General features: G+C 42.7%; 3 protein-coding genes across 5 annotated transcripts in view; 2 read left to right on the forward strand and 1 right to left on the reverse strand.

Annotated features, from left to right (window-relative positions):
• The window catches only part of LOC120055880 (dual specificity testis-specific protein kinase 2-like), a 37,172-nt gene extending 21,807 nt beyond the window's left edge, over nucleotides 1–15,365 (forward strand). For both annotated transcript variants that reach the window (XM_039003912.1, XM_039003913.1), the window contains exons 4-11: nucleotides 803–851; nucleotides 6,286–6,432; nucleotides 6,850–6,932; nucleotides 7,731–7,815; nucleotides 11,851–11,934; nucleotides 12,058–12,144; nucleotides 12,331–12,469; nucleotides 13,615–15,365. In XM_039003912.1, coding sequence (XP_038859840.1) covers nucleotides 803–851; nucleotides 6,286–6,432; nucleotides 6,850–6,932; nucleotides 7,731–7,815; nucleotides 11,851–11,934; nucleotides 12,058–12,144; nucleotides 12,331–12,469; nucleotides 13,615–14,564 — 1,624 coding nt within the window. In that variant the 3' untranslated portion in view covers nucleotides 14,565–15,365. The remainder of the gene's footprint in view (nucleotides 1–802; nucleotides 852–6,285; nucleotides 6,433–6,849; nucleotides 6,933–7,730; nucleotides 7,816–11,850; nucleotides 11,935–12,057; nucleotides 12,145–12,330; nucleotides 12,470–13,614) is intronic.
• A 1,178-nt stretch (nucleotides 15,366–16,543) lies between these two features.
• Nucleotides 16,544–20,895, reverse strand: LOC120055881 (target of EGR1 protein 1-like). Its single transcript, XM_039003914.1, has 7 exons — nucleotides 20,493–20,895; nucleotides 20,347–20,387; nucleotides 19,004–19,100; nucleotides 18,756–18,914; nucleotides 18,390–18,649; nucleotides 18,129–18,291; nucleotides 16,544–17,351 (listed from the first exon to the last, which is right to left on the reverse strand). The coding sequence occupies exons 1-7, from the start codon at nucleotides 20,604–20,606 to the stop codon at nucleotides 16,599–16,601; spliced, it is 1,587 nt and encodes a 528-aa protein (XP_038859842.1). The 5' UTR covers nucleotides 20,607–20,895; the 3' UTR covers nucleotides 16,544–16,598.
• Nucleotides 20,896–21,182: 287 nt separating this feature from the next.
• On the forward strand, nucleotides 21,183–25,154 carry LOC120055882 (THAP domain-containing protein 1-like). Of its 2 annotated transcripts, none has more exons than XM_039003915.1 (4): nucleotides 21,183–21,630; nucleotides 21,855–22,008; nucleotides 22,224–22,399; nucleotides 22,630–25,154. In XM_039003915.1, exons 1-4 carry the CDS (start codon nucleotides 21,481–21,483, stop codon nucleotides 23,005–23,007), a joined length of 858 nt encoding a protein of 285 aa, XP_038859843.1. In that variant the 5' UTR covers nucleotides 21,183–21,480; the 3' UTR covers nucleotides 23,008–25,154. The 2 variants fall into 2 exon arrangements, with proteins under 2 accessions (XP_038859843.1, XP_038859846.1); XM_039003918.1 differs by having other exon boundaries at nucleotides 22,227–22,399.
• The last annotated feature ends 39 nt before the right edge of the window (nucleotides 25,155–25,193 follow it).

A 25,193-nucleotide genomic window follows, 5' to 3' on the forward strand; every position in this document is an offset into this window, starting at 1 on the left:
TGGATTTCACATGACTGGGCAGGGGTGCAGCCAAGGGGGTTCAAACTGTAGAACCCAGTTCCTACATTTTGAATATAAAAATGTATTTTATCAAACAAAACTATGCTACATTTTATCTTTGTAAATTGGACAGTGCAGTTAGATTAACAAGAATTTAAGCTTTCTGCCCATATAAGACATGTCTATGTTCTTGTTACTTACAACGTCATGCTAATCACATTAGCGCATGTTAGCTCAACCGTCCCGTGGGGGGGACCGATCCCCGTAGAAGTTAAAGACCAAAATAATTGTCCGTTTCATTAGCTGTCCGGTGGCTGGTCTCAGCCGATCCCGCAGGTGATCAAGCCGGAAGTGGAGGTCCTGGGCTGGTGTGGTTACACGTGGTCTGCGGTTGTGAAGCGGGTTGGATGTAATGCCAAATTCTCTAAAACAACGTTGGAGGCAGCTTATGGTAGAGAAATTAATTTTCAATTTTCTGTCAACAGCTCTGGTGGACATTGTGTTGTGTGACAACTGCACATTTTAGTGGCCTTGTATTGTCCCTAGTACAAGGTGCACCTGTGTAATGATCATGCTGTTTATTCAGCTTCTTGATATGCCACACCTATCAGGTGGCTGGATTATCATGGCAAAGGAGAAATGCTCACTAACAGGGATGTAAACATATTTGTGCGCACAATTTGACAGAAATACGCTTTTTGTTCGTATGGAAAATGTCTGGGCTTTTTTCTTTTATTTCAGCTCATGAAATGTTCATTATACATAGAAACAATAACTGACTGATGTCTTTGTCTTCCTCTAGGTTCATGGGTGTGTGTGTTCAGGAAGGCCAGCTCCATGCTCTGACTGAGGTAAGAGGAACCACTGTTCTTCTTTGTGACTTCGAGCCTTGTATAGATGGCCTACACCTCAGAAACATGACTGCGCCGCTTGCTGTCGTGTTTCAGGTTGAAATTGGGACACTGTCTTCTTATTCTGTTTTTCCATCCACTCTATCATGGAATGTGATTCTAGAAACATGATGGGTTTTCTAGCATCAGTATAGGCCTAAAGGCGTTTTACTTGTAATGTAGCTAATACTGTCATATTGCTCATTGAGTCCTGTTGCAGTATGGTCAGCTTGTTATGTAATGTAAGTCTCAGATAAGTATAACCCACTGAAGGGTGACCTCATAGCCATGATTATAATGAAAAGTTATTGTGAATGTTTATCAAGGGTTTTTCTTCAGGTGAACACTAAACAGTGCCGCATCGCCCAGAAGGACAGCAACCTGTAATTGAAAGAACCTTGTGTTTCCCTGCATAGTTTACATGTGAGCAAATAAAGCTGTGTTGATGTTCTCAATGAAAAGCCAGGGGATGGGTTCCATTAGGGCTAAGGGTTATGTTTTCAAGATTGACCTATTTTTAACCTATCTGTGTGACTGAGTCGGCGTGTCCATGTAATCCAAATAGATAGCCTTGTGCTAATGATAAGCGTCGATTAGTAAGGGGAGTAGCTTTACGACTGACTGCCCCATCTGAGCCCAAGCACTCGTGTGAAGTGAATGATGGCAGGAAGTTATCCAATATGTGGATCCATGGAGATGAAGACTGGGAGAGAGGGGAAACTTCTCACACACCAGTCTCCTGGGGCTGTGGTGTCAGCAGCCTCAAGCCAGGCTGTGAATACTGAAAACACGGCATCATGGGGTTATGTTTTGCTGCTACTGCTGTATAAACAGAACTAGCTGCTAGCTACCAGCACTGTCTGCTTTGGCTGGATCCTGACCTTAGCAACGGGCCTGACAAGTCTCCATGGTAGGAAATGAAGAGTCAAGTTACCGTGCAGCCACAGGCTTAGAGATACAATCACTCATCAGGGCTCTACAGTGTGACCATTTTACTCCCATATATGCCTAAATATTCTGTGTGACCTAGAATTTTAATTTAGGAGGACCAGTGCGCCTAGAAAAATGAAGGATTCTAGCTTTATTACCTCCTATATTTTTTTATTGTGTTCCTAAATTTCTTTGTGTGTGCCTACATTTTTCCATTTAGAATCACGTGCTCCGTGTAAAGCCCTGTTCCTCCGATCAAAACTCCCTTTGACTCCGCTGGCCCTGCCAGGGCCCGTCGGGTCGGCACACTAACCTCTGCTCTGCTTCCCACTGCCTGACAGACCTAGTTTACACATTAGGCAAAGACCGATTAGGAGCATTATAATCTGGGTAATCCATGAGCCACTGGGGGATTAGACCATTATTTGAAGCTGCTCGCAGTGGTCACACGAGACCATTAATTCCCATTTCCTTTCTGGCTTTCTTAGCTTTAATTCAGGAAGGCTCAGGGAAAGCCTTGTCTTCAGCTAAGTGTATCAGTTAATGATTTCTAAGAGTTGCACCTGCCTAGAACAGTGTTTTATGTATGTTAGTAGTTTTGGATATTGTCTAGGGCTATGCTACTATTTTCTAAGTAAGATTACCTTTTTTAACATTAAACCTGTCTTCTCTTGAGATTCAAGTCATGTTTAGTTTTACTGCAAGATATGAATTGCCACAATGTTTGTTAAAATGATGTATATTAGTGTCTCTGCTGCTATGGACACTTAGGGTAATATGGATGATCTATCCCATTAACAGTTTGGCCTGTCAATCAATTACTGTGGGTGAGATATTGATGGAAGGCAGTAGATTACTAATCAAGACAGAAAAAATTGTCTTGTCTACCCTTTCAATTGAGTTTATTGTGGTTAAAATCTAAGAAAAAAGGTTGTGTTCTGTCAAGTAACATAGTTTCTCAATAGGGAATATATTTAAGGAAAAAAAAATATGCAAACATTTTGTGCACCTTCGCTTTTATACAAAATCAAGCGCCCATTAATAATAGACCGACAGGTATGATTTGAACAATGAAACAAGTGTTAAACATGGGCTTTTCTACACAGAACAAACTCAATCATCAACTTTGCTGACGACAAAACAGTGGTAGGCCTGATTACCAACAATGATGAGACAGCCTATAGGGAGTAGGTGATAGCCCTGGGAGTGGTGCTAGGAAAATAACCTCTCCCTCAACGTCAACAGCAGAGAGCACTTCCCCATCCACATCAACGGGGCCACAGTGGAGAGGGTCAAAAGCTTCAAGTTCCTCAGCATGCACATCACGGAAATGGTCCCTCCACACCGACAGCGCCTCTTCAACCTCAGGAGACTAAAGAAATGTGGCTTGGCCCCTAAAAACCCTCACAAACTTCTGTCGGGCTGTATCACCGCCTGGTACGACAACTGCACCGCCCACAACCACAGGGCTCTCCAGAGGGTGGTATGGTCAGCCCAACACATCACCAGGGGCACACTGCCTTCCTTCCAGGACATCTACAGCACCCGGTATCACAGGAAGGCCAAGAAGATCATCAAAGACCCCAGCCACCCGAGCCACGGCCTGTTCATCCATCTAGAAGGAGGAGAGACCGTACAGGTGCATCAAAGCTGAGACCTGATAAACAGCTTATGTCTCCAGGCCATCAGACTGTTAAACAGTCACCACTAGCTGCCCAGTATCCTGCCCTGAACCTTAATCACTGTTCTAGCCAGCTACCACCCAGTACTCTACCCTGCACATTAGAGACTGCTGCCCTATGTACATAGTCATTGACCACTGGTCACTTTTAATCATGTTTACATACTGTTTTACCCACTTTATATGTATAAGCTATATTCTAGTTATGGCTCATCCTATATAACTACTGCTGTACACCTTTTCTATTAATATACTGTCTACACACCATTATACACTCAGTGGCCAGTTCACTAAAATGGTTCAGTCACTTAGCAATGGCTTGCTATATAAAGCAAGCAAAAAGGCATCCGGGCATTCAGTTACTGTACGATTGAACGTTAGAATGGGCAAAACGAATGCCGTCCGTTCGCAAACAACCAATCACTAGGCTACACCAGTGACTGTATGGGGCTACGCTGACGAGTCACTTTAGCGGTCACTGGCAGGCTTCGACTCCTAGGAAAATACAAACAAGATCTTTGGTTTATGTGTCCTGATGCCATGGACATATAACTACGTTGTATGATTCATGAATAGAAAAGCGGGATATAGGAGATTGATTCTTTATTCAGTCAGTTTGACACCTTTTATAAACTACTCAGCACAAGCTGTTTGGTCTTCTAATCTGTGGCTGGCTAAACACGCAAAAGAAAATGTAAATGAATGTGCCATAAAACAATAATTACGTGGATTCCAACTCATCTTTAACACTTACATTACATGGGACATGTAAATTCACTCACAGGAGACGACGAAGAAGCATCATGCTCTCCCTCCTCCGTGAAAAGAAATGTTACCGCAGCCAACCACAGCGCACAAAAATAACACCGGTACCGAGCGGCAGGTCAGACAGCAGACTGGCAAACCAGAAGTTTGGCTTTGTGACTGACAGGCGCCTGTCATCGCTGGCTGTGACTGACAGGGGCCTGTCATCGCTGGCTGTGACTGACAGGGGCCTGTCATCGCTGGCTGTGACTGACAGGCGCCTGTCATCGCTGGCTGTGACTGACAGGCGCCTGTCATCGCTGGCTGTGACTGACAGGCGCCTGTCATCGCTGGCTGTGACTGACAGGGGCCTGTGCTATCAATAGATCACTACAAGATGCATATCGTTCATTCTAGTGGAAAAAAGGCTATACAGACTTTTCTGACTATCCAATTTAAACGTTTAAATGAAAAGAAGCCTAGTTAATGAAGTGGGGGAAAAGTAGCCAGCTGACAATGTGTCTTATCGTCCATTTAGCCGACAGCCGGCGCTTGTGGAAAACATTGCTAGATTTGATTCTCCATCAACATATCCTGTTGAGTCATTCACATTTTCACTGCCTGGGTTCTGCCCTTTTATCCTTCAGTCCACTACTCTTGCTCTCTGTGATCATGTGTTAATGGCCTTCCCTTCACCCCAAACCCTGACAAGGTAACCTGGAGGAGGTGAGTTGATGTGGCCTTGTGTGCCTAACTTTTGGCCTTGGCTCATTCATCTGATCTGGAGACTGTCGCCTCAACCTACAGGTTGCATGGAGTGGATCATGTCCGCACTGACCGACTGGCAGCAGGATTTGTCTGGGCTTTACCCCTGTGAAGTGGAGGCTCCTAGTGGAGCGTTAGGCTGGCAGACTACAGATGCGGGGGGCTACAGAGGAATTTGTAAGGCAAACAAGCTGTAATCCTCTCCTGCGTCTGGAATTGGTTTGGGGATGGTCTGCAGGGCAGGGGGAGAGACCAGACAGAGGGGAGAGAGTATTACAGCGTATTGGCCTTTCAGTGCGTAAGACCAAATGACACGCGCACACACACTTGAGTTGGTGTGTTTCTAGGTTTACTTATTAGGCCTACTTCCAACATTCTACCTGAACAAAGGTAGAAGACTGCAGCACAAGTCAAATGTGAGTGATGCTGTAACCTCCGCTTTGGGCGGGCTAAATTCCATTGAAAGGTTAAGCTGTTAAAGGTACAGGCTAAGGGAGTTTAGTCTTCGTTCACATACCTAATTTATTTACAGTTCCAACTGGGAGAAGACATGCGTTTTGACTAATATTCTCTTTTCTAGAAGTCCTCTATGTATTAATTGACAGTTTGCCAAGAAACCTAAAACACACCAGTCTAGAATCACAAGGGAGGCCCAGAGAAGTCTGGTCAGTCAAGGGACCCCAGTCTCTCTTTTCGTTACCCTTATCTACTTTAATTTCTCTCCGTAGTTATTTTCCAAATATTTTTGTTTTGTGGATGGATTAATCATTCTACACTACATGATATAGGTTAGGCTAGTTCTGTGTAGGACAGCCAAGCCTCTCCCGATTTTAGAGCCGACAGAGCTACTTTTAAAACTACTGAGTGGATTTCCAATTCACTTAGCTTTTTCTGCAAGCAGCCAGGCTTGTCTGTCATTGTCCTCAGCTGTGCTTGGCATTAGCATCAATCTATGTTTAGAGCGCTCAGTAAGTCGATTGACTTTGACCGGTCTTCCTGAATGGGGCGGGGCATAGCCCCAAATTACCAACAGGATGCTGTAACAATGTCTGTACAGAACATTACTTCATATCGCAATACCTCATGTAGAGTATGTACAGGATATAGTCATTGAATTCAGTAGAGTGTACATTTACTGATAATGTGTACTTTTTCCTACCCAGCTTTTGCTCACATCAAGGTGAAAGCCTGTGATAGAGGACAACTTTCTCCTGAACTCTCATTTGAAACCTTCCTAAATTGTTCTGTTTTCCCCCTCTCTCGACCTTTCTGCAGTACATCAACGGTGGGAACCTGGAGCAGCTGTTGGACAGCAACAAGCCTCTGAGCTGGGCAGCCAGGATCAAGCTGGCCTGTGAGATCGCCAATGGCCTGGGCTACCTGCACTCCAAAGGCATCTTCCACCGGGACCTCACCTCCAAAGTGGGTGGCAGTTGACTGTGGATGGATGCATCCGAAATGTGGTGCACTGTTTCCTTTCTGAAACAGAGATAATAGATCTAGTCAGCATTTATATACAGTAACGTGTGTTCCAGTGCATTTTCTTCAAACCAAAGGAGTTGGGACCTGGTTTCCATGCAATAGTACTTGACGTTATTGTGATTCTCTGGCTATCGGTTTCTTCTATTGCGGGTTGAAACTGAGCCACGTGGTGTTTTGACTCATGCAGGGTGTAAACCTCTTGAGTTGAATCTAATTGACCAACATGCAGTACATCAAGTTCATTTGTGATTCAGTTCAAGTATGACTGATTGAGCATTCACTGAAACTTTCCCTTTTCCTCCATAAATGTCAGTCATTTTAGAAGCTCATAATGGAATTTGTGCTCACTGTCCTCAGAACTGCCTGATCAAGTCAGATGAGAACTGCTACACTGCAGTGGTCGGAGACTTTGGTCTCGCTGAGAAGATTCCCAACTATGAGTAAGTCATTTCCACGGTAACGGTTATATATTAAACGGGCCAGTGCTATACAAACACAATGTTGGTTTACATTCATTGCTTAAACAGTTTTTAGCACGATACATAAGATTAAGTTCAGCACTGAAATGGAATCCCACGGTTTTATTTTTTTACTCCAAAAAGAAAATCAAGATTTGCTCCTTTGAGTCAAAGTCCAGTGAAATGTCTCTGTAGTAAATGAATGTGCGGCTGGGAGGTAAAGGGATGGACAAGTGCCAGTAGGGGAGGGTCATTTGATTAGGCAGGAACATGAAGTACTGTTTTGGAATAAACTGGTACGCTAGGCTAATAATACCAGAGCAGGTTAAGAAGGCCCCGCCGCTCTCTCTCTCCAGGCTATGACTTCATTATTACATATTAAACTGATGAAGAATCGACCTGCTTTCAAAACAAAGTTAGAGAAATAACAAATATTTTGGCTTGTCTGATAATTGTTGTGATAAATATTTCAAAAATAGTCATTGTGTTGTTTTTTTAACCTTTTATTTAACTAGGCAAGTCAGTTAAGAACACATTCTTGTTTTCAATGACAGCTAGGAACAGTGGGTTAACTGCCTTGTTCAGGGGCAGAACAACAGATTTTTACTTTGTCAGCTCAGGGATTCGATCTTGCAAACTTTCGGTTACTAGTCCAACGCTCTAACCGCTAGGCTACCTGCCGCCCCGATCTACTGTAATGAATTGTATTATTCCCTCACCCAAAAGGCTTGTAACCTCCAGTCTAATGTTTATCTTCCTGTACTTGTGTTGTGCCTGCAGTGGTGAGGGGGAGAAGCTGGCTGTGGTGGGCTCTCCCTTCTGGATGGCCCCTGAGGTGCTGCGAGATGAACCCTACAATGAGAAGGTATTGGGATTTTATTAAGATCCCCATTAGCTGTTGCAAAAGCAGCAGCTACTCTTCCTGGGGTCCACACAAAACATGAAACATAATACAGAATGACATAATACAGAACATCATTACACAAGAACAGCTCAAGGACGGAACTACATACATTTTTAAAAAGGCACACGTAGCCTACATATCAATGCATACAGACCAACTATCTAGGTCAAATAGGGGAGAGGCATTGTGCCACGAGGTGTTGCTTTATCTGTTTTTTGAAACCAGGTTTGCTGCTTATTTGAGCAATATGAGATGGAAGGAAGTTCCATGCAATAAGGGCTCTTTATAATACTGTGTTTTCTTGAATTTGTTTTGGATTTGGGGACAATGAAAAAATCCCTGGAGGGATAAGTGTGTGTGTCAGAGCTGTCTGTAAGTTGACTATGCAAACAATTTGGTATTTTCAACACATTGACTGCATCACTTCTTTTTATAAGAAACAGTCTCTCAACTCTTAGCCAAGAGAGACTGGCATGCATAGTATTAATATTAGCCCTCTGATTACAATTAAGATCAAAATGTGCCGCTCTGTTCTGGGCCAGCTACAACTTAAATAGGTCTTTCCTTGCAGCACTCGACCACACGACTGGACAATAATCAAGATTAGACAAAACTATAGCCTGCAGAACTTGCTTTTTGGAGTGTGGTGTCAAAAAAGCAGAGCATTTCTTTATTACGGCTAGACCTCTCCCCATCTTTGCAACCATTGAATCTATATGTTTTGACCATGACAGTTTACAATCTAAGGTAATGCCAGGTAATTTTTTCTCCTCAACTTGTTCAACAGCCACACCATTCATTACCAGATTCAGCTGAGGTCTAGCACTTAAGGAATGATTTGTACCAAATACAATGCGCTTAGTTTTAGAGATGTTCACAACCAGTTTATTACTGGCCACCCATTCCAAAACAGACCAACTCTTTAAGGGGTTTCAGTGACTTCATTAGCTATGGTTGCTGATGGATATATGGTTGAATCAACAGCGTACATGGACACACATGCTTTGTTTAATGCCAGTGGTAGGTCATTGGTAAAAATAGAAAAGAGTAGAGGTCCTAGAGCTGCCCTGCGGTAAACCACACTTTACATGTTTGATGTTAGAGATGACCAACTGGCAGGTGTCTTCACTGACATTTTCAACATGTCACTGATTTGAGTCTGTAATACCAACATGTTTCAAGCAGACCACCATAATCTCTGTGCTCAAGAACACAAAGGCAACCTGCCTAAATGACTACAGACCCGTAGCACTCACGTCCGTAGCCATGAAGTGCTTTGAAAGGTTGGTAATGGCTCACATCAACACCATTATCCCAGAAACCCTAGACCCACTCCAATTTGCATACCGCCCAAACAGATCCACAGATGATGCAATCTCTATTGCTCTCCACACTGCCCTTTCGCACCTGGACAAAAGGAACACATATGTGAGAATGCTATTCATTGACTACAGCTCAGCGTTCAACACCATAGTACCCTCAAAGCTCATCACTAAGCTAAGGATCCTGGGACTAAACACCTCCCTCTGCAACTGGATCCTGGACTTCCTGACGGGCCGCCCCCAGGTGGTGAGGGTAGGTAGCAACACATCTGCCACGCTGATCCTCAACACTGGAGCTCCCCAGGGGTGCATGCTCAGTCCCCTCCTGTACTCCCTGTTCACCCACGACTGCATGGCCAGGCACGACTCCAACATAATCATTACGTTTGCAGACGACACAACAGTGGTAGGCCTAATCACCGACAACGACGAGACAGCCTATAGGGTGGAGGTCAGAGACCTGGCCGGGTGGTGCCAGAATAACAACCTATCCCTCAACGTAACCAAGACTAAGGAGATGATTGTGGACTACAGCAAAATGAGGACCGAGCATTCCCCCATTCTCATCGACGGGGCTGTAGTGGAGCAGGTTGAGAGCTTCAAGTTCCTTTGTGTCCACATCAACAACAAACTAGAATGGTCCAAACACACCAAGACAGTCGTGAAGAGGGCACGACAAAGCCTATTCCCCCTCAGGAAACTAAAAAGATTTGGCATGGGTCCTGAGATCCTGAAAAGGTTCTACAGCTGCAACATCGAGAGCATCCTGACTGGTTCCATCACTGCCAGGTATGGCAATTGCTCGGCCTCTGACCGCAAGGCACTACAGAGGGTAGTGCGTACGGCCCAGTACATCACTGGGGCTAAGCTGCCTGCCATCCAGGACCTCTACACCAGGCAGTGTCAAAGGAAGGCCCTAAAAATTGTCAAAGACCCCAGTCATAGACTGTTCTCTCTACTACCGCATGGCAAGCAGTACCGGAGTGCCAAGTCTAGGACAAAAAGGCTTCTCAACAGTTTTTACCCCCAAGCCATAAGACTCCTGAACAGGTAATCAAATGGCTACCCGGACTATTTGCATTGTGTTTACCCCAACCCCTCTTTTTACGCTGCTGCTACTCTCTGTTTATCATATATGCATAGTCACTTTAACTATACATTCATGTACATACTACCTCAATTGGGCCGACCAACCAGTGCTCCCACACATTGGCTAACCAGGCTATCTGCATTGTGTCCCGCCACCCACCACCCGCCATCCCCTCTTTTACGCTACTGCTGCTCTCTCTTCATCATGTATGCATAGTCACTTTAACCATATCTACATGTATATACTACCTCAATCAGCCTGACTAACCGGTGTCTGTATGTAGCCTCGCTACTTTTATAGCCTCGCTACTGTATATAGCCTTTCTTTTTACTGTTTTATTTCTTTACTTACCTATTGTTCACCTAATACCTTTTTTGCACTATTGGTTAGAGCCTGTAAGTAAGCATTTTACTTTTTGGCGCACGTGACAAATCAACTTTGATTTGAGATGCTTCCATTAAAGAAAACCCTTTGAGTTCTATTAGATTGCCATATTGTGGATTCAGAGCCGAGGTTGAAAAGCCATAGCACTTAAGTTTTTTTCAACAACCGGTTATGGTCAATAATATCAAAGGCTGCACTGAAATCTCACAGTACAGCTCCCACGGTCTTCTTATTATCAATTTCTTTCAACCAATCATCAGTCATTTGTGTCAGTGCAGTACATGTTGAGTGCCCTTCTCTATAAGCATGCTGAAAGTCTGTTGTTAATTTGTTACAGAGAAATAGCTTTGTATTTGGTTGAAAGACCAAAAAAAATTCAAACACCAATTTTTTCAGCAGTTTGCTAAGAGCTGGCAGCAAGTTTATAGGTCTGCTGTTAGAACCAGTAAAGGCCGCTTTACCACTCTTGGGTAGTGGAATTACTTTAGCTTCCCTCCAGGCCTGAGGACAAAGACTTTCCTCTAGACTCAGATTAACAATATGACAGATAGGAGTGGCTATACAGTCAGCTACCATCCTCAGTAGCTTTCCATCTAAGTTGTCAATGCCAGGAGGTTTGTCATTTTTGATAGTTAACAATTCTTTCTCCACCTCTCCCACAATAACTTTACAAAATTCAAACTTGCACAGCTTTTTCTTTCATTATTTGTTTTTTATACATTAATATAATTGCTCACTGTTTGTCGTGGGGATTTCCTGCCTAAGTTTGCCCACTGCCAATGAAATAATCATTAAAATAATTGGCAACATCAAATGGTTTTGTGATGAATAAGCCATCTGATTCTATGAAAGATGGAGTTGAATTTGTCTTTCTGCCCATAATTTAATTTGAAGTACTCAGGTTTTTTTCCATCATTCTTTATATCATTGATCATGGCTTCTAATAAAGATTCTTATTATTTTTGTTGAGTTAAGTCACATAATTTCTAAATTTGCAGTAAGTTAGCCACTCCTTTTGCCCCATCTCTTTCAACCATAGAGTTTTTCAAATCCTCATCAATCCATGGAGCCTTAAGGTAGGTCCCTGATCTCTAACCCTTGACCTCTACTCTTGACAGGACTACTGGTCTGATACACATCAACCCCTCAAGCTAAGAACTTATCTCAAACGTCTGTCTCTCTGTTTTCTTCTGTTTCCAGGCGGATGTGTTCTCCTACGGTATTGTCCTCTGTGAGATTATTGCCCGAATACAGGCCGACCCCGATTACCTTCCTCGCACTGAAGTGAGTATTGCGCCATTTCCTCAGTCCTCCTCATCCCCCATCACATTACATAAGACTCTGGGATTTAGTTGAAATGAATTTCCTACCTGACCCCTCTCTCTCTCTCCACTCCCTCTATGATAGAACTTTGGCCTGGATTATCATGCCTTCCAGCACATGGTAGGAGACTGTCCTCCTGACTTCCTGCAGCTAGCCTTCAACTGCTGCAACGTAAGTGGGCCCTCAATCTCTCCGTTTTCCCAAAACACAAAACTGCTTCCCAAATCTTTATTCTCTTGTGTGGGATAGAAACTATAAACACAATCTGATTTAGCAGTACCCCTGATCTTGTTTGACCTGGCTGCTGTATCCCCCTCCCTTCCCCCCCCACTCCTCGTCCGTGTCCACTTTCTCCAGATGGACCCCAAGCTGCGACCCTCGTTCCCTGAGCTGGTAAAGAGGCTGGAGGAGATCCTGTGTCGGCTGAAGGCCGAGGAGTCTGAACAAGAGAGGATCCCCCTCAGTGAGGACAACGATAAGAAAACCATCCCTAAAGGTGATGCCTCCAACCTCCTATCTAACCCCTTCAGAAGCCTGACTGCCATGGCAGTGGAACTGTTTTATGGAATAGCATGATCAAAACATAATTTTATGAGGATAGCATAACAAATGCACGATCAAAACCATAAACATCACCACCTAACAAACTCCCTAAAACAATACAAACTGTGTAAAGATGCCCCTCAGCAATCCATTTCCCTTCAATGTACATTTCTACAGGCAATAAAAGCTTGCCTCGCATGCCTGCCATGTTAGCCCGCAGTCCTGCACCACTTGACACCCAGTTTCCATGTAATAGCTGCACGGTGCAATGGTTTCTTGGAACCAGGAAGAAGCTGTTGTGCCTCTCAAATGGCACCCTATTCCCTTTTGTAGGGTAATACCTTTGACGACAACCCACACTATGTTGGGTAAAGGGTGCCATTTGGATGTACCCCAGGTCTACTCTAAATAGGTCCAGTTGCAAGCCAGGGATGTCCTTTCCCTCCCAAGCCCTGTCCCAAATAGTCCTCAGTCCTTTTCTCAACATTTATGATGCAGTGTCTGCTTGCAGGTTCAAGTTGCCTTACAATTTAACATGACGTAAACCTCTAACCTCTTGAGTGTTTCGCAATCACCTGATTCTGTGAAGCAAAGAATAAGATACAGTACGGTTATTTGTTATGTGGAAACCACCATGTATCCTTTGAGTAGGTTGTAAATAAATAATTAGTATTTTCTCAGATCCTATTTCATTTCTAATTTGGTTCAGGGGCCATTTGGAATGTTAGGGCATGGATTTGTTTTTGTTTAGCTGGCTTTCATTCCTTGGCCAGTCATTCCCTCTTCACTATTTACTTCTGCATCTATAATCTCTGAGGCCCCAGTCCACTTTAGTATTTCTACTTTATATCTTAATTATTTGCATGTATTTCCCATAATGTTTTGACCTATGCCATTTACTTCAATGTAAGAATTTGACTGTCTCGTTTATTTTTATGCCTGTACTTTATATCTTTGCATATATTTCCCCCTGGTGGCTACATTGGGAACTAACACTTCAAAACAATGTGTTGTCTAGTAGAGATTTGACTTGTCTCGCTCTCTGTCGGTCTCTCTCTTTCTCTGTGTCTCGCTCTGTGTCTGTCTCCCTCTGTCCAGGTGACAAGGTCCAGGGGATTAAGAGGTTGAACCCGTTGGGTCTGGAGGATGATGATAAGATCTCTCCCAAGTCACCTCGTCCTCGCCGCAACATCTGGCTGTCCCGCAGCCAGTCCGACATCTTCTCCCGCAAGCCCAGCCGGAAGGTCAATGTCCACGACCCCTACTACAACCCGGGCCCCAGGGCTGTGCCAGGGGCCCGCAAGATCAACCCCTTCAATGCCCGCGAGGACCTGTGTGGAGGCAAGATCAAGTTCTTCGACGTGCCCAGCAAGTCTGTGTTCTCCCTGATGTTCGACCTGCACTCTTCTCAGGACAATGTGTTCTCCTCTGGGACCCAGATCCACTCTGGAGCCCACATCCACCCGGGTATGTGGCAGGAGACCTGGTTTACTGGCAGACAGTGCCGCTCTCTGCCCGCCTCCCCCCAGCTGGCCCTCTTGGACGGCTGCTGCCCCCCTGCCTCCTGCCCCCTTTCTGCCACTGTCTCCAAGTGTGACCCAGCCCAGCTGGGCCAAGAGGTCCGACAGAAGGTGCTCAGCGCCTGGGCCAGGAAATATGCTGTGATGGAGATCCCTCCATACTGTGGAGGGAAAGAAACAATAGAGGAGGAGAACAGAGTAGATGAGAGCGGGTCTCTCTATCCCATGCCCAGTGACCGTACAGAGGCTATGGACTGCTCTAGCAGCCAAAGGAGTCCAGAGGAGGACAACGTCAAGGACAAACCTGTCTGCTGCCCCATGCAGGCCCAGAATGGAGGCCCAGTGAGGGACAGTAGGGATGCGGTGTCTGTGTCTGAGGAGATGGAGGCTGAAGACCAGGAGGGCATGCAGCAGCAGAGCACTCCCTGTCCAACTGTCACCATCAGCCCAGCCACAAACCAAGACCATCTGAATCCCATTGTACTGGTGCCATGTACGGCCCCACGCCTCCACAGAACCGCCCTCTAAGTGTGACATCATCTAGGCCTTAAACAGGTCAAGGAGAAAGGGAGCCTTGTGTGAACTCGTTTTTAACCGAGAGACACTCCTCAGATAGGAATGATGACGTGTGATGATCAATGCTCTGCAGATAACTTTTTTTTTTTTTTATCAAGAGATTTTCTATTTAATATACTGAAAAACTTACTTTATTTCTTAAAAAGGCACCCCTAAACCAGGGGTCTCATAATTCCTTGAGGTTCTGTGTGTATGCTGGTTTTAAATCACTGCCTTCTCCTTGATATTCAATGGTATTGTGTTTATCTTCTGCCCCATGTGGAGATGTAGGAGAGTAGATGCATATGATATTAAAGTAACACATCTAACACTCTCTTACCAGGGAGAAAGGGTTGAATTCTGAATGAAAAGCAGCATACTCACTGCCTATCCAACATTGAGACCCCCACCCCTGCATCATCTTGATTAGTGGTATTTCTGTACTAGACAATGGTGCCTGCCAGAAAGGAGAGCCCAAGCCAGATCCAGACCATATCAAGTCTAGTAAAGGAGTGTGGTTCACCAGACTATAGAGGTCTCTTATGGAGACTAAAAATAGACTGCGCTTAAATTTGCAGTAAAACCAAATAGTTTGTGTAAATGTGCACGCCCACGTGCACTGGAAATCGTTTGTACGTACCTTTTTAACATTTCTATGATTTAAGTGTTTGGTATAACCTGAGTGTACAAAACATTAGGAACAACTGCTGTTTCCATGACACTGACCAGTTGAAAGCTATGATCCCTTAAATTCACCTGTTAAATCCACTTCAATATAGATGAAGGGGAGACAGGTTAAAGAAGTATTTTTAAACCTTGAGACAATTGAGACATGGCTTGTGTGCCATTCAGAGGGTGAATGGGCAAGACAAAAGATTTAAGTGCCTTTGAACGGGGAATGGTAGTAAGTGCCAGGTGTACCAGTTTGAGTGTCAAGAACTGCAACGCCGCTGGGTTTTTCACGCTCAACAGTTTCCCGTGTGTATCAAGAATGGTCCAAGAAAGGACATCCAGCCAACTTGACACACATGTGGGAAGCATTGTAGTCAACATGGGCCAGCATCCCTGTGGAACGCTTTGGACACCTTGTAGAATCATGCCCCGACGAACTGGGGGGGGGGGTGGTATTTTATGTCCGTCCTCCATCATGAAAAATGATAATTCTCTGAATGATATGTTGTGTTGAAAACTTGTGGAATTAGGTGTGGCTTGAATGTGTGATCACACTTATGTTGAGGTGGGTCCTATTTTGGCCTTAAGTTGAAAGCTCTGTTGGGTATAAGCTGTGTAAGGAGCACTAGTTGGCATGGATGCATCACTCACACACACTAGTTGGCATGGATGCATCACTCACTCACTTTGGTTCACTACTCCCTTGGCACATGTTTTGGTCTCTTGAAATACTCTGCACTTGAAAGAAACATTTTAGTAAACTTTATCACTAAATTTCTATGCAATAAATGTAAACTGCATCAGGATAATTTTACATAGAGGATCTATTTTGATGTAAAACTCAATCTCTTTTTTAGGTCTTACTCTGTATGAGGCATGTGTAGATGCCATGGTGTGATAGAGATGTTAGAACTATCCTTTGTGTTTTCCGCCATCTTGACTGATTGTATGAACATGTAACAGGATCTTTCAGGCAAAGCTGAAGAGCTTACAATTCAATTCTACTTTTTTAAAGTTGATAAAGAACATGTCCAATCGTTTTTTAAATAAATGGCTAACTTTAGCTTCTTGTGCTTATTTCAGTGTGATCCTATGAACATAGTCATACCGAGTGCACTACAGGCTGATGAGGACTAATGTGAAATCAGCTCACTTTTCCTGCCAAAACTCACATCAAGTTGTTTTAAGACACAAATTACCATGTTTGTCATGTTTCAATAAAAAGTATTTTCCTTGGTTATAACTGTATCAACAAACATTAAAATGTGCAACAAAGCATGTCTAACTAAAAAGGCTTTATTATAAACCAGGAATACATTTGGTTCCATTGAATGTTTATACAGCTCCCTCTGCTTTGCTAGCCACACTGCTAGAAAAGCTTTTCCCCCACACAATGTCCATCTTGTGCATGTGAGCCTTGGAGGACTTGGAGAAGGTGCTCTTGACAATATGCATTGGGACAGACTTGCCACTGAGGTAAACTTTGTTCAGGCACTCAGGGAGCCAGGACTCTGAACACGGTGGCTCACCTACTCTCTCTGTCAGAGTGGTGGCATAGGAGAAGATGTAGCCGGTCATGAATGCATCGAACCCTGCCCGGTGGGAACCTCCTTCCAGCTTCTTCCTCTTGGACTTTTCTTTCTTCGCTGCATCAGATGTGGCCAGAGGCTGTGGCTCTGACACACCATTACCTTCCACCTTTTCTTTGTCAGTCTTCATTTCTTCATCTGCAGACACAGCCTGTGGCTCTGCGACTCCGTTGCCTTCCTCTACCTTCTCTGTCATCATTTTCTCACCGCTCTCTGACCCCTGTGCCGGAGTCCCATCTACCTGCTCTGTGACAGGGGGAGGTTTGCTGTCTGTGTCAGGGATCACCTGGTCCGGGCCCTGCTCTCCATCCTTCAGCTCCATATGGGCCTGCTTATTCTCGGAGGCACCTTCAAAGTCCACGTTCCCCTGAGAAGAGTTTTTTCTTTTCCTCTTCCGTTTCTTTTTCTTTTCCACCTTGTTTTTTTCATCGTGCTGGATGATGAGGTCAGTGTCATGTGACAAGGGACACAGTGACCCATTGGGGCACCAACCGTAAGCCTACAAAATACAGAATGTTAAGAGTTGAGAAATTGGACTTATTATTTGTATGGCAGCACAGCCCCTGAAGTGACTCTTCTTATCAACTGTATGCAAGCATTCTCTTATCTTGCCAACCCCCATTGTCACACCTGAGAAGCAGAGGTTCTGTTGTCTTTACAGGTCTGATATCTGATTGGAGGTTAACTTTTGAATCCAAACAACAGATGCTTATGAAAGGGTCTTTCACCTTTTTTGTTCCTGAACTGATGTGCTGCGATACCTACACTCTCCCATGAGCCATGGTGCACCTCTATCTCACTCAACATGCTTAGAATAATGCTTTGTAACTTAGGCGTTGCCTTGTATGTGAACCCATTCAAGTTATTAAATAATACTTGCTTTGATATTCGCTACTCATTACCATTCCTTGATCTTAGTCGGCTAAATGCATAATACTTGCATATTGCTAGTTATCTTATGTAGGCAGATAATTAATTTAATAGGTTAATTGCTTAGTCTTATTACGAGTGAGGTGTGTATATATAAAATACTTATGATAAATATTACCCCACTACACGCGTGTCAGCTGAAGTATAACAGGGTCATAATGCAGGGTCAAGACACTGCATTGTTCAGATTCAGTTTATTATCATTAGCAAAATAGCTTGGTTATACACTCGTTATTGCATAAGAGTCCATGAAGTGCCCCAGTGCTGATCATTATGGCACACATTTTTGGGATCCTTTAAAACAGAATCTGGGGTTGCCTACAAGTTTAAGAAGTGATGTACTTACAGAGAAACGCTGGCAGACATTCAGCGGTCCCTCCAGGCTAGACCCGGCCAGGCAGGGCCTGAAGTCCACATAGCTGGACAGGTGGCCTGAGTATTTGCAGAACTCCAGGAACAGATGGTGTCCATTACCACCAACCTCAAGAGACTTGCTGTTGTCCAATTTACTGTGGGGAAAAAAAGAGCAACAAAAATACTGTAACTACTTCCTTGAATGTGTAGTAGTATGGCTAGATGTGTCATATTTAGTGTTTAGTTTACTAACCATTTCTTGTAGGCATACTCCAGGTAAGAGGCAGCAAAGCGCAGCTCATACTCTGTGGTGTACTTGGTGTCATATATCCCAGCTGGGAACATCTGGGACAGGTCAGCAGTGAAAGTGCCAAGTTTATCTGGCAGGTGGGCATAGAAGCACTGATACAGGAACACCATGTCAATCAAGCCATTGTGTAGAACCAATGGCTTGCGAGCACGCAGGAGTTCCACAAACAGCATCCGCATGTTAATTCCATGGGAATCCCCTCCCTGGATACAAGAAAGGAACAGAACTCTGGATCACTTCACCACTTAAATGTAAAAATAAGGAATAGTCCAGGATCTATGACGGATCACAACAAAAACTTTATCTCACCATGTCATTGCCCTTGAGATAAGGGACACCTTCAGCATATTGTTTGTTGAAGTCAAATCCATGTTGCACCAGGAACTGCACAGATTGTGGTTCAATTACATACTCCTCACTGCAGAGCAACGTCAGGTTGTACACCTGGACAAGGTACGTATCATCATCCTGGAAAGAGATATAATACATCAAATAAAACAATGTAACATTTTATGTTAAGCTTTCTGAATGTCAGAATGTGCAAAGGTTACATTTACCTTGTTTTCAAGTTTCTTAAAACAAGCAAACCCAAGGGAGAGAATTGAGCGTGTGCGAGCTGCATTGCATATGGCTTTGTAACGGTCCTCTATGCATCTTAAAATGAAAACAGAGATAGAGCTAATGTAAATCTTGAGATTGAGATAGCATAGTGATTGTACATTGGGTAAACCCAATTGAATTAAATCCCTTTTTGACAGCATCCCTTTAGACTTAAACAAAACTTTCCATACATGTTTGCCTGTGGAAGAAGTGGTCAGAAAGTGCATTTTTGGACCTGAATGACAAAACATTCAGGAGATAGGGGTGGTCAAAGTTGCCCCATTTTGCATACCCCACCATACCATGAGACATCCATGTCTTTCTTCATCACCGGAAAAGATAAACGGTTGAGTTTGATCATTTAATCAAAATAGTATCAGATGTTATATTTGCATATGTTTAGATCCTATTTCACATCTGAAGTTTTTGTGTTGTGCCTGCCATCGGTTGAGACAGCATGCTCTTGAATACAGGGTGGCTGTCATTTCAATCCTAGAAATAGATTTCATAGAATGGACCTATCCCTTCAGACCACTGCAACTTAGCTGGTATACCATCGAAATGTAAATTGAATTGAAATTTGAACATCTAATTAGTACAACAAAGATCAACGCCAGTCCAACCACTGTCGGATATCAACTTAAATCATGTATTTTCTATGATATTTCAAAGGGTTTCCTATGGAAGTTTGACAGTATAATTTAAAGGAACAGATATGCCCATTCAAGTCAACAAGTATGGACCTCCATCTTTGTAGTACCATTTTAAAGTTGACATTTCAATGTTATTCCCATTTTAGTACATTTAATCAGCCAAAACATGACACCCACCCTGTATCCAAGAGCATGTTGTGTCTGAACCGATAGCGGGCACAACAAAAACCTTAGATGATGTAAAATAGGCTATAAGCTACAACATATGCAAATATGAAGAAAAAAATAGGAATGTACATGTTTTTTGTAAATAGACTTGATGTTAACGATAAAATAAAATACTTATAGAAAATAGTTTGACAACCCTGTGTATAAGCTTTTAAATGATATAAATCTCAGCCTATTGAAAAGATGGATGTCTCATGGTATGGTATGCAAAATGGGTCAACTTTGACCACCTTTATCTCTTGAATGTGTTGGCACTCAGGTCCAGAGTCGCTTTCTAAAAACTACTACAATTGGCAAAATGCATGGAAGGTTTCGTTCAAATCAAAAGGGGGTCTGTCAAAAAGTGACTGAATTCAAATGGACTTACCCCATTAGCTACATTAAATATTGAAGAAACCCCCAGAATCAACCATACTCACTCTGCCAGCAAAGCTTTTCTGCTTCCAAGCCCACTCAATTCCTGAAACAAAACATGCAGACATTATGTGTCAATGGGCTTACATAAAGACGTAAACCATCAATGTACCCACAGCTGTTTGTCTGCAAAGCTCGCTGTAACACTTACTGTATCCAGTGCAATGAAGGAGGCAGTCTTGATTGCAAGGACCATAACAGGCCACAGTTCTTTGAAATTATCATTTTGCACATCAATAACAGGGACTACCATGGAGGATGTCATAGCTAACTAGTTAATATTTGGAACGCAACCAAAATGTTCAACTGAGTGTAAGCTAGCTAGCTAGCTAGTGTTAGCTAACTGAACACTGGGAGTGACTAGACTTATTGAATGGTCAAGGAGCTCATTGCAGGAGGTTTTCGGTTGTCCAGTGAAAGCTTCCTGTTCACTACTATGCGTTATTCTTCGTTTGTCGGATTGCATTGATTCGTTTCTCAACAATAGTTTTCAGCGAGGAAGACCCAAATTCTTGGCAAGAATGAAGCGCAGCTTTAAACATCCAACCAACGTGGTCTGAATGGGTCCTTACAGATTGTACACCAACAACACACAAAGGACCCCAGTAGGAGTGGACAAAATTTTCCAATTCAAAATGTAGAACATTCGTTTTTACCATCCTATAACCATCCTTTCAATATGGGGACGATGTTGACAAAATATATATTGTATATTTTGTTAGTCTGTATAAATCAAATTTTAATGAAGGGTACTTTATAGTTCTCTTGATGAAATATTTGAAACATGCAGTCATATGGGCAGCTCAAACCCGTGACGTTATCAAACAACCGTTGAGGGCAAGTGCGCCATTTTGGCTCAAACAAAGTCGGAAATTATTTACTTTGCAATTTCATATTATTTGGCATGCTAACATCGCTTAATACTTTTGTGAACCTTTGGGATGATAAAATATCTTACGTGAGCTCATGTTTCAACCATGTTCTATTTAGTTTTGTTTCCTATGAGAACAAGTGTAAAGTTCTGGTAGCCTTCGCTAGCTCCAAGCTAGCTCTGTTTGATTGGAATGCAAGTAACTGGGGCTATAGTTCGCTTGCTAGCTAGCTGCATTCAGCAGTTTTGACTTGTTAGCTCGATAGGTATGGGTGGGTGTTCCGCTCCAAATTGCTCAAACTCAACAACCATTGGGAAGCAACTATTTCGTTTTCCAAAAGAGCCTGTACGCAAGAATAAATGGCTTGTAAACTGCCGGCGTAATTTTGTACCAACTCCACATTCCAGACTGTGCCAGGCAAGTTTATGGGTGACTAATGTTAACCTTACTGGCTAGCTAACGTTAGCTAGTTTGGTCCACCAGTCAACAATTCCCAACTCCAAATTAGAACAAAACATGTTGACATGTTTGTCTACACTTTGAATATAATAACTTAATTGATTTAGTGCAATTATATAATGCACCAAGAGAAAATACATCGATATTTAGCCAGCTAATCCTACAGCTATGTCTTCTTGCAGGACCATTTTGAGCTGAGTCAGTTTGAAGAAATAGCCAGGTCGCCAGCAGGGGGAAAGAAGCTGAAACCAAACGCTATCCCCACTCTTTTCAGTGTGCAAAATCCACCTTATCCCATCACCCCACAGATAGTGCTACCTTTCAAACCAGAGCCAGGTAACTACTTTTTTCTTTATTTCTCAAAATCACAACATCTGTCAAAATAGATATTGACACATCAGATAGCCTACTATTGTTGAATACTAGTAGGCCTAATGCAAATGTTGGTCCAGTTGTGCTAACAATTTTTTTTTTTAACTGTTAGTTCCTGATTGTAACAGTGGATCAAGTGAGTGATTCAGATGTGTTGTTAATGTTCTCTGTATATCTAGTAGAGAGAGATCTGAATGTGGGGGATCATGGCTATGCACGGCGGCAACCAACTCTGGGCATGGAGGAAGATGCTGATGAACTACACAAGGCAGAGGAACGTCCCTGCACCCATTGTCAACCTTACAAAACCCTGCTGGAACAAGAAATGCAACACACTGCCAGACTTCAGAAAGAGGTGTGTTGGTAGCTCCCTTTTCCCAACTAATTTCAGACTATTGCCTCATATTTCCTAAAACATCTTTCTCTAGTCAAATCTTGTCAGTGTAAATTATTATGTTATGTGAAATTATACAATGGACCCTTTACGCTTTCAGTCATTACAATTTTCTCACAGAAGAAAAACATAACATTTTGTGAGAATCTTGGAAAAGATAACACCTCCTCAACATGTTAACTTGTGTGCAGGCTGAGGAAATGAAGAAGAGGATGTTCAAGCTGGACAGAATAGAGAGGGGCCTCCAGACATTTCTGTATGAAGACCAGATCCGTGCCCTGACCCTGACCAAGCGTTCCCGGAGAGCTGTGTGGTCCCACGAGACAGTGCTGAAGGCTCGTAAAATCCGATGTGCAGTTGGTGCCAAGGGTTACGAATTCCTTCGGGAGTTAGGCTACCCATTGCCCTCTTATAGAACTTTATGCAACCGCCTGGAGGAAAAAATCATGGTGACGACAGCCATGGGCTGTGATGAGCTTGCAGAGCTTGGTCTAGGAATCATATCTACATGTGACAGTCCAGAGGGAGATGGGGACAATGAGGAGGCTTTCATTGGAGTGATGTCATGACTCATGAAAGAGAGATTTTTGATCAATTTGTTTGAATATGTGTTTCATTTTGAAGAATGCAATGCAAAATGACAGGACAATATAACAAAGACTGACGACAGCTACTAGGCCTATGCGGTGAAGAAAATGTGGAAGCATATGCACAATGGGAGATGTTAGTGTTAAAGCGTTCTTGCTTCTGGACTTGGTTTCACTTAAGTGTTTTTTTAGAATGGTTTACTCATGCTAAAGAAGTTGGTGTTTATTTTGGGAATGAAACATAAGCTCCTTCAAAACAATAAAGAGCAGCAGTCATCTGCCTTAAAGCGGCAATCGGCAGAAGAAACAATAACAAAGCGACCTCCTCACCCCTGGATCAGTAAAAAGCTGAGATGGGGCTGGAGAAATTGAATCACTCTCAAATTCATAGACCTATGGATGCAAGGATTGACCATCCATGATATCAAAATTATAATTTTAACAATGTCTTGAGGTTTATATAGTGTTTGTTACATTTTCTTTGTCTATAAACATTGGAGTAAAACAAGCTTATATTTGGAGTTCTAATGGGGTACGACAGTTGAACTAAGTTCATAAGTTATATTCTTCAAGAATCAATGGGTACATATCATTAATTTCTATGTCCAAAAATGTATGTAGCAACTGCTGATTGCTCCTTTAAGCTTTGAAGCTGCAATTTCAAATCACCTTTCTGTGCTCAATGTGAGGTCATACTTCAGAAGCTACGCTAAATCATTTGCTGTACACCTTTTTTCTTCAGCTGAGAATGTTTGACAAATGCAAAGGAAGAGCAGAATTTTAACCCGTTTGCAGAGTTTTTAGTTGTTCTTCATTGTCACTTATGTTAAGTGGACAAATTGGATGATTCGTTTGTATTTTGTAATGGGAATCTGTTTAGCTGCATTTGGAAACTGCAATGCAGTATGCAGCCTTTGGAGAACTGTGGTAGCTGCATTGTATACTGGCTGCTCCACCTGAACTTAGGCTGAATAACCTGAGGCTTATTTTGTTACAATCACTAATGGGATATTAGCCAGCAAGCAGAACCTCTGGGTGGGAGGAGGTTTGTAGAAAACACACTAAAGAGGCAGGAGAGTATACAGTACCCTGATCAAAACAATGGTACTGTAAAATAATAAAGAAATCTATCAAGTAATGCTGGGAATTGCCAGGGACCTCATGATACAGTATTATCACAATACTTTTATTGCGATTCGATGTTTGGTATTTTATTAGGATCCCCTTAGCTGTTGCAGCAAAAACTCTTCCTGGGGTCAACACAAAACATGAAATGTGACATAATGCAGAACATTAATAGACAAAAAAAAAAGGCATACGTAGCCTACATATCAATACATACACACAAACCCTCTAGGTCAAACAGGGTAGAGGTGTTGCTTTATCTGTTTTTTTTTTTGATTTGCTGTTCATTTGAGCAATATGAGATGGAACGGAGCTCCATGCAATAATGGCTCTATATAATACTGTACGCTTTCTTCAATTTATTCAAGATTTGGGCACTGTGAAAAGACCCCTGGTGGGGTAAGTGTCTGTGTCAGAGCTGTGTGTAAGTTGACTGCAAACAATTTGGGATTTTTAACACATCAATGTTTCTTATAAAAAGAAGTGATGCAGTCAGTCTCCTCAACTCTTAGTCAAGTGTTCCAAACATATCGCTCATATGTCTTCTGCAAAGGGACAAGAAAGAGCCTAGAGAAAACAAGTTTTGATCAGTCATGGAAATAAAAGTGCTGAAAACAAATTGGCTCCCTATTTAAAAAGAAGATGGAGAACAAGCTATGAAGAAGTTATACTAGAGTTTTGGTGCAGGTACAGTCAACCAGCGTAAAATATAATATTGAGATATTGTCAAAATGATACATCGTCAAAAAAATATACCAATATGTAACTCGATTTTTTTTCTTTTACTCCCATCACTACTATCAAGTAGGCTGCCTATGTTTGTGGCTTTTGTTTTTTGTGATGTTGAAGTGTTCACTTTTGTCAACGGTGTGAAACATTGTTTTGCAAAGGAGACCATACCTTACTCATAGCACTATAACTATACTGAACAAAAATATAAACGCAACATGTAAAGTGTTGGTTCCATGTTTCATGAACTGAAATTAAAGATCCCAGAAATGTTCCATACGCACAAAAAGCTTCTTACTCTCAAATGTTGTGCA

The sequence above is a fragment of the Salvelinus namaycush genome, chromosome 11 (assembly GCF_016432855.1).
Source record: "Salvelinus namaycush isolate Seneca chromosome 11, SaNama_1.0, whole genome shotgun sequence".
Classification (NCBI taxonomy): Eukaryota; Metazoa; Chordata; class Actinopteri; order Salmoniformes; family Salmonidae; genus Salvelinus; species Salvelinus namaycush.

Excerpts from the sequence above, each read along its gene's own strand:
- LOC120055881 (XM_039003914.1), bottom strand. The coding sequence starts at position 20,606 with ATGACATCCTCCATGGTAGTCCCTGTTATTGATGTGCAAAATGATAAT. Across the intron at positions 18,292-18,389 it reads GAGTATGCCTACAAGAAATG|TAAATTGGACAACAGCAAGT; the intron begins GTTAGTAAACTA and ends TTTTCCCCACAG. Across the intron at positions 17,352-18,128 it reads ATGTCTGCCAGCGTTTCTCT|GCTTACGGTTGGTGCCCCAA; the intron begins GTAAGTACATCA and ends TGTATTTTGTAG.
- LOC120055882 (XM_039003915.1), top strand. The coding sequence starts at position 21,481 with ATGGGTGGGTGTTCCGCTCCAAATTGCTCAAACTCAACAACCATTGGG. Across the intron at positions 22,009-22,223 it reads ACCTTTCAAACCAGAGCCAG|TAGAGAGAGATCTGAATGTG; the intron begins GTAACTACTTTT and ends CTGTATATCTAG. Across the intron at positions 22,400-22,629 it reads CTGCCAGACTTCAGAAAGAG|GCTGAGGAAATGAAGAAGAG; the intron begins GTGTGTTGGTAG and ends ACTTGTGTGCAG.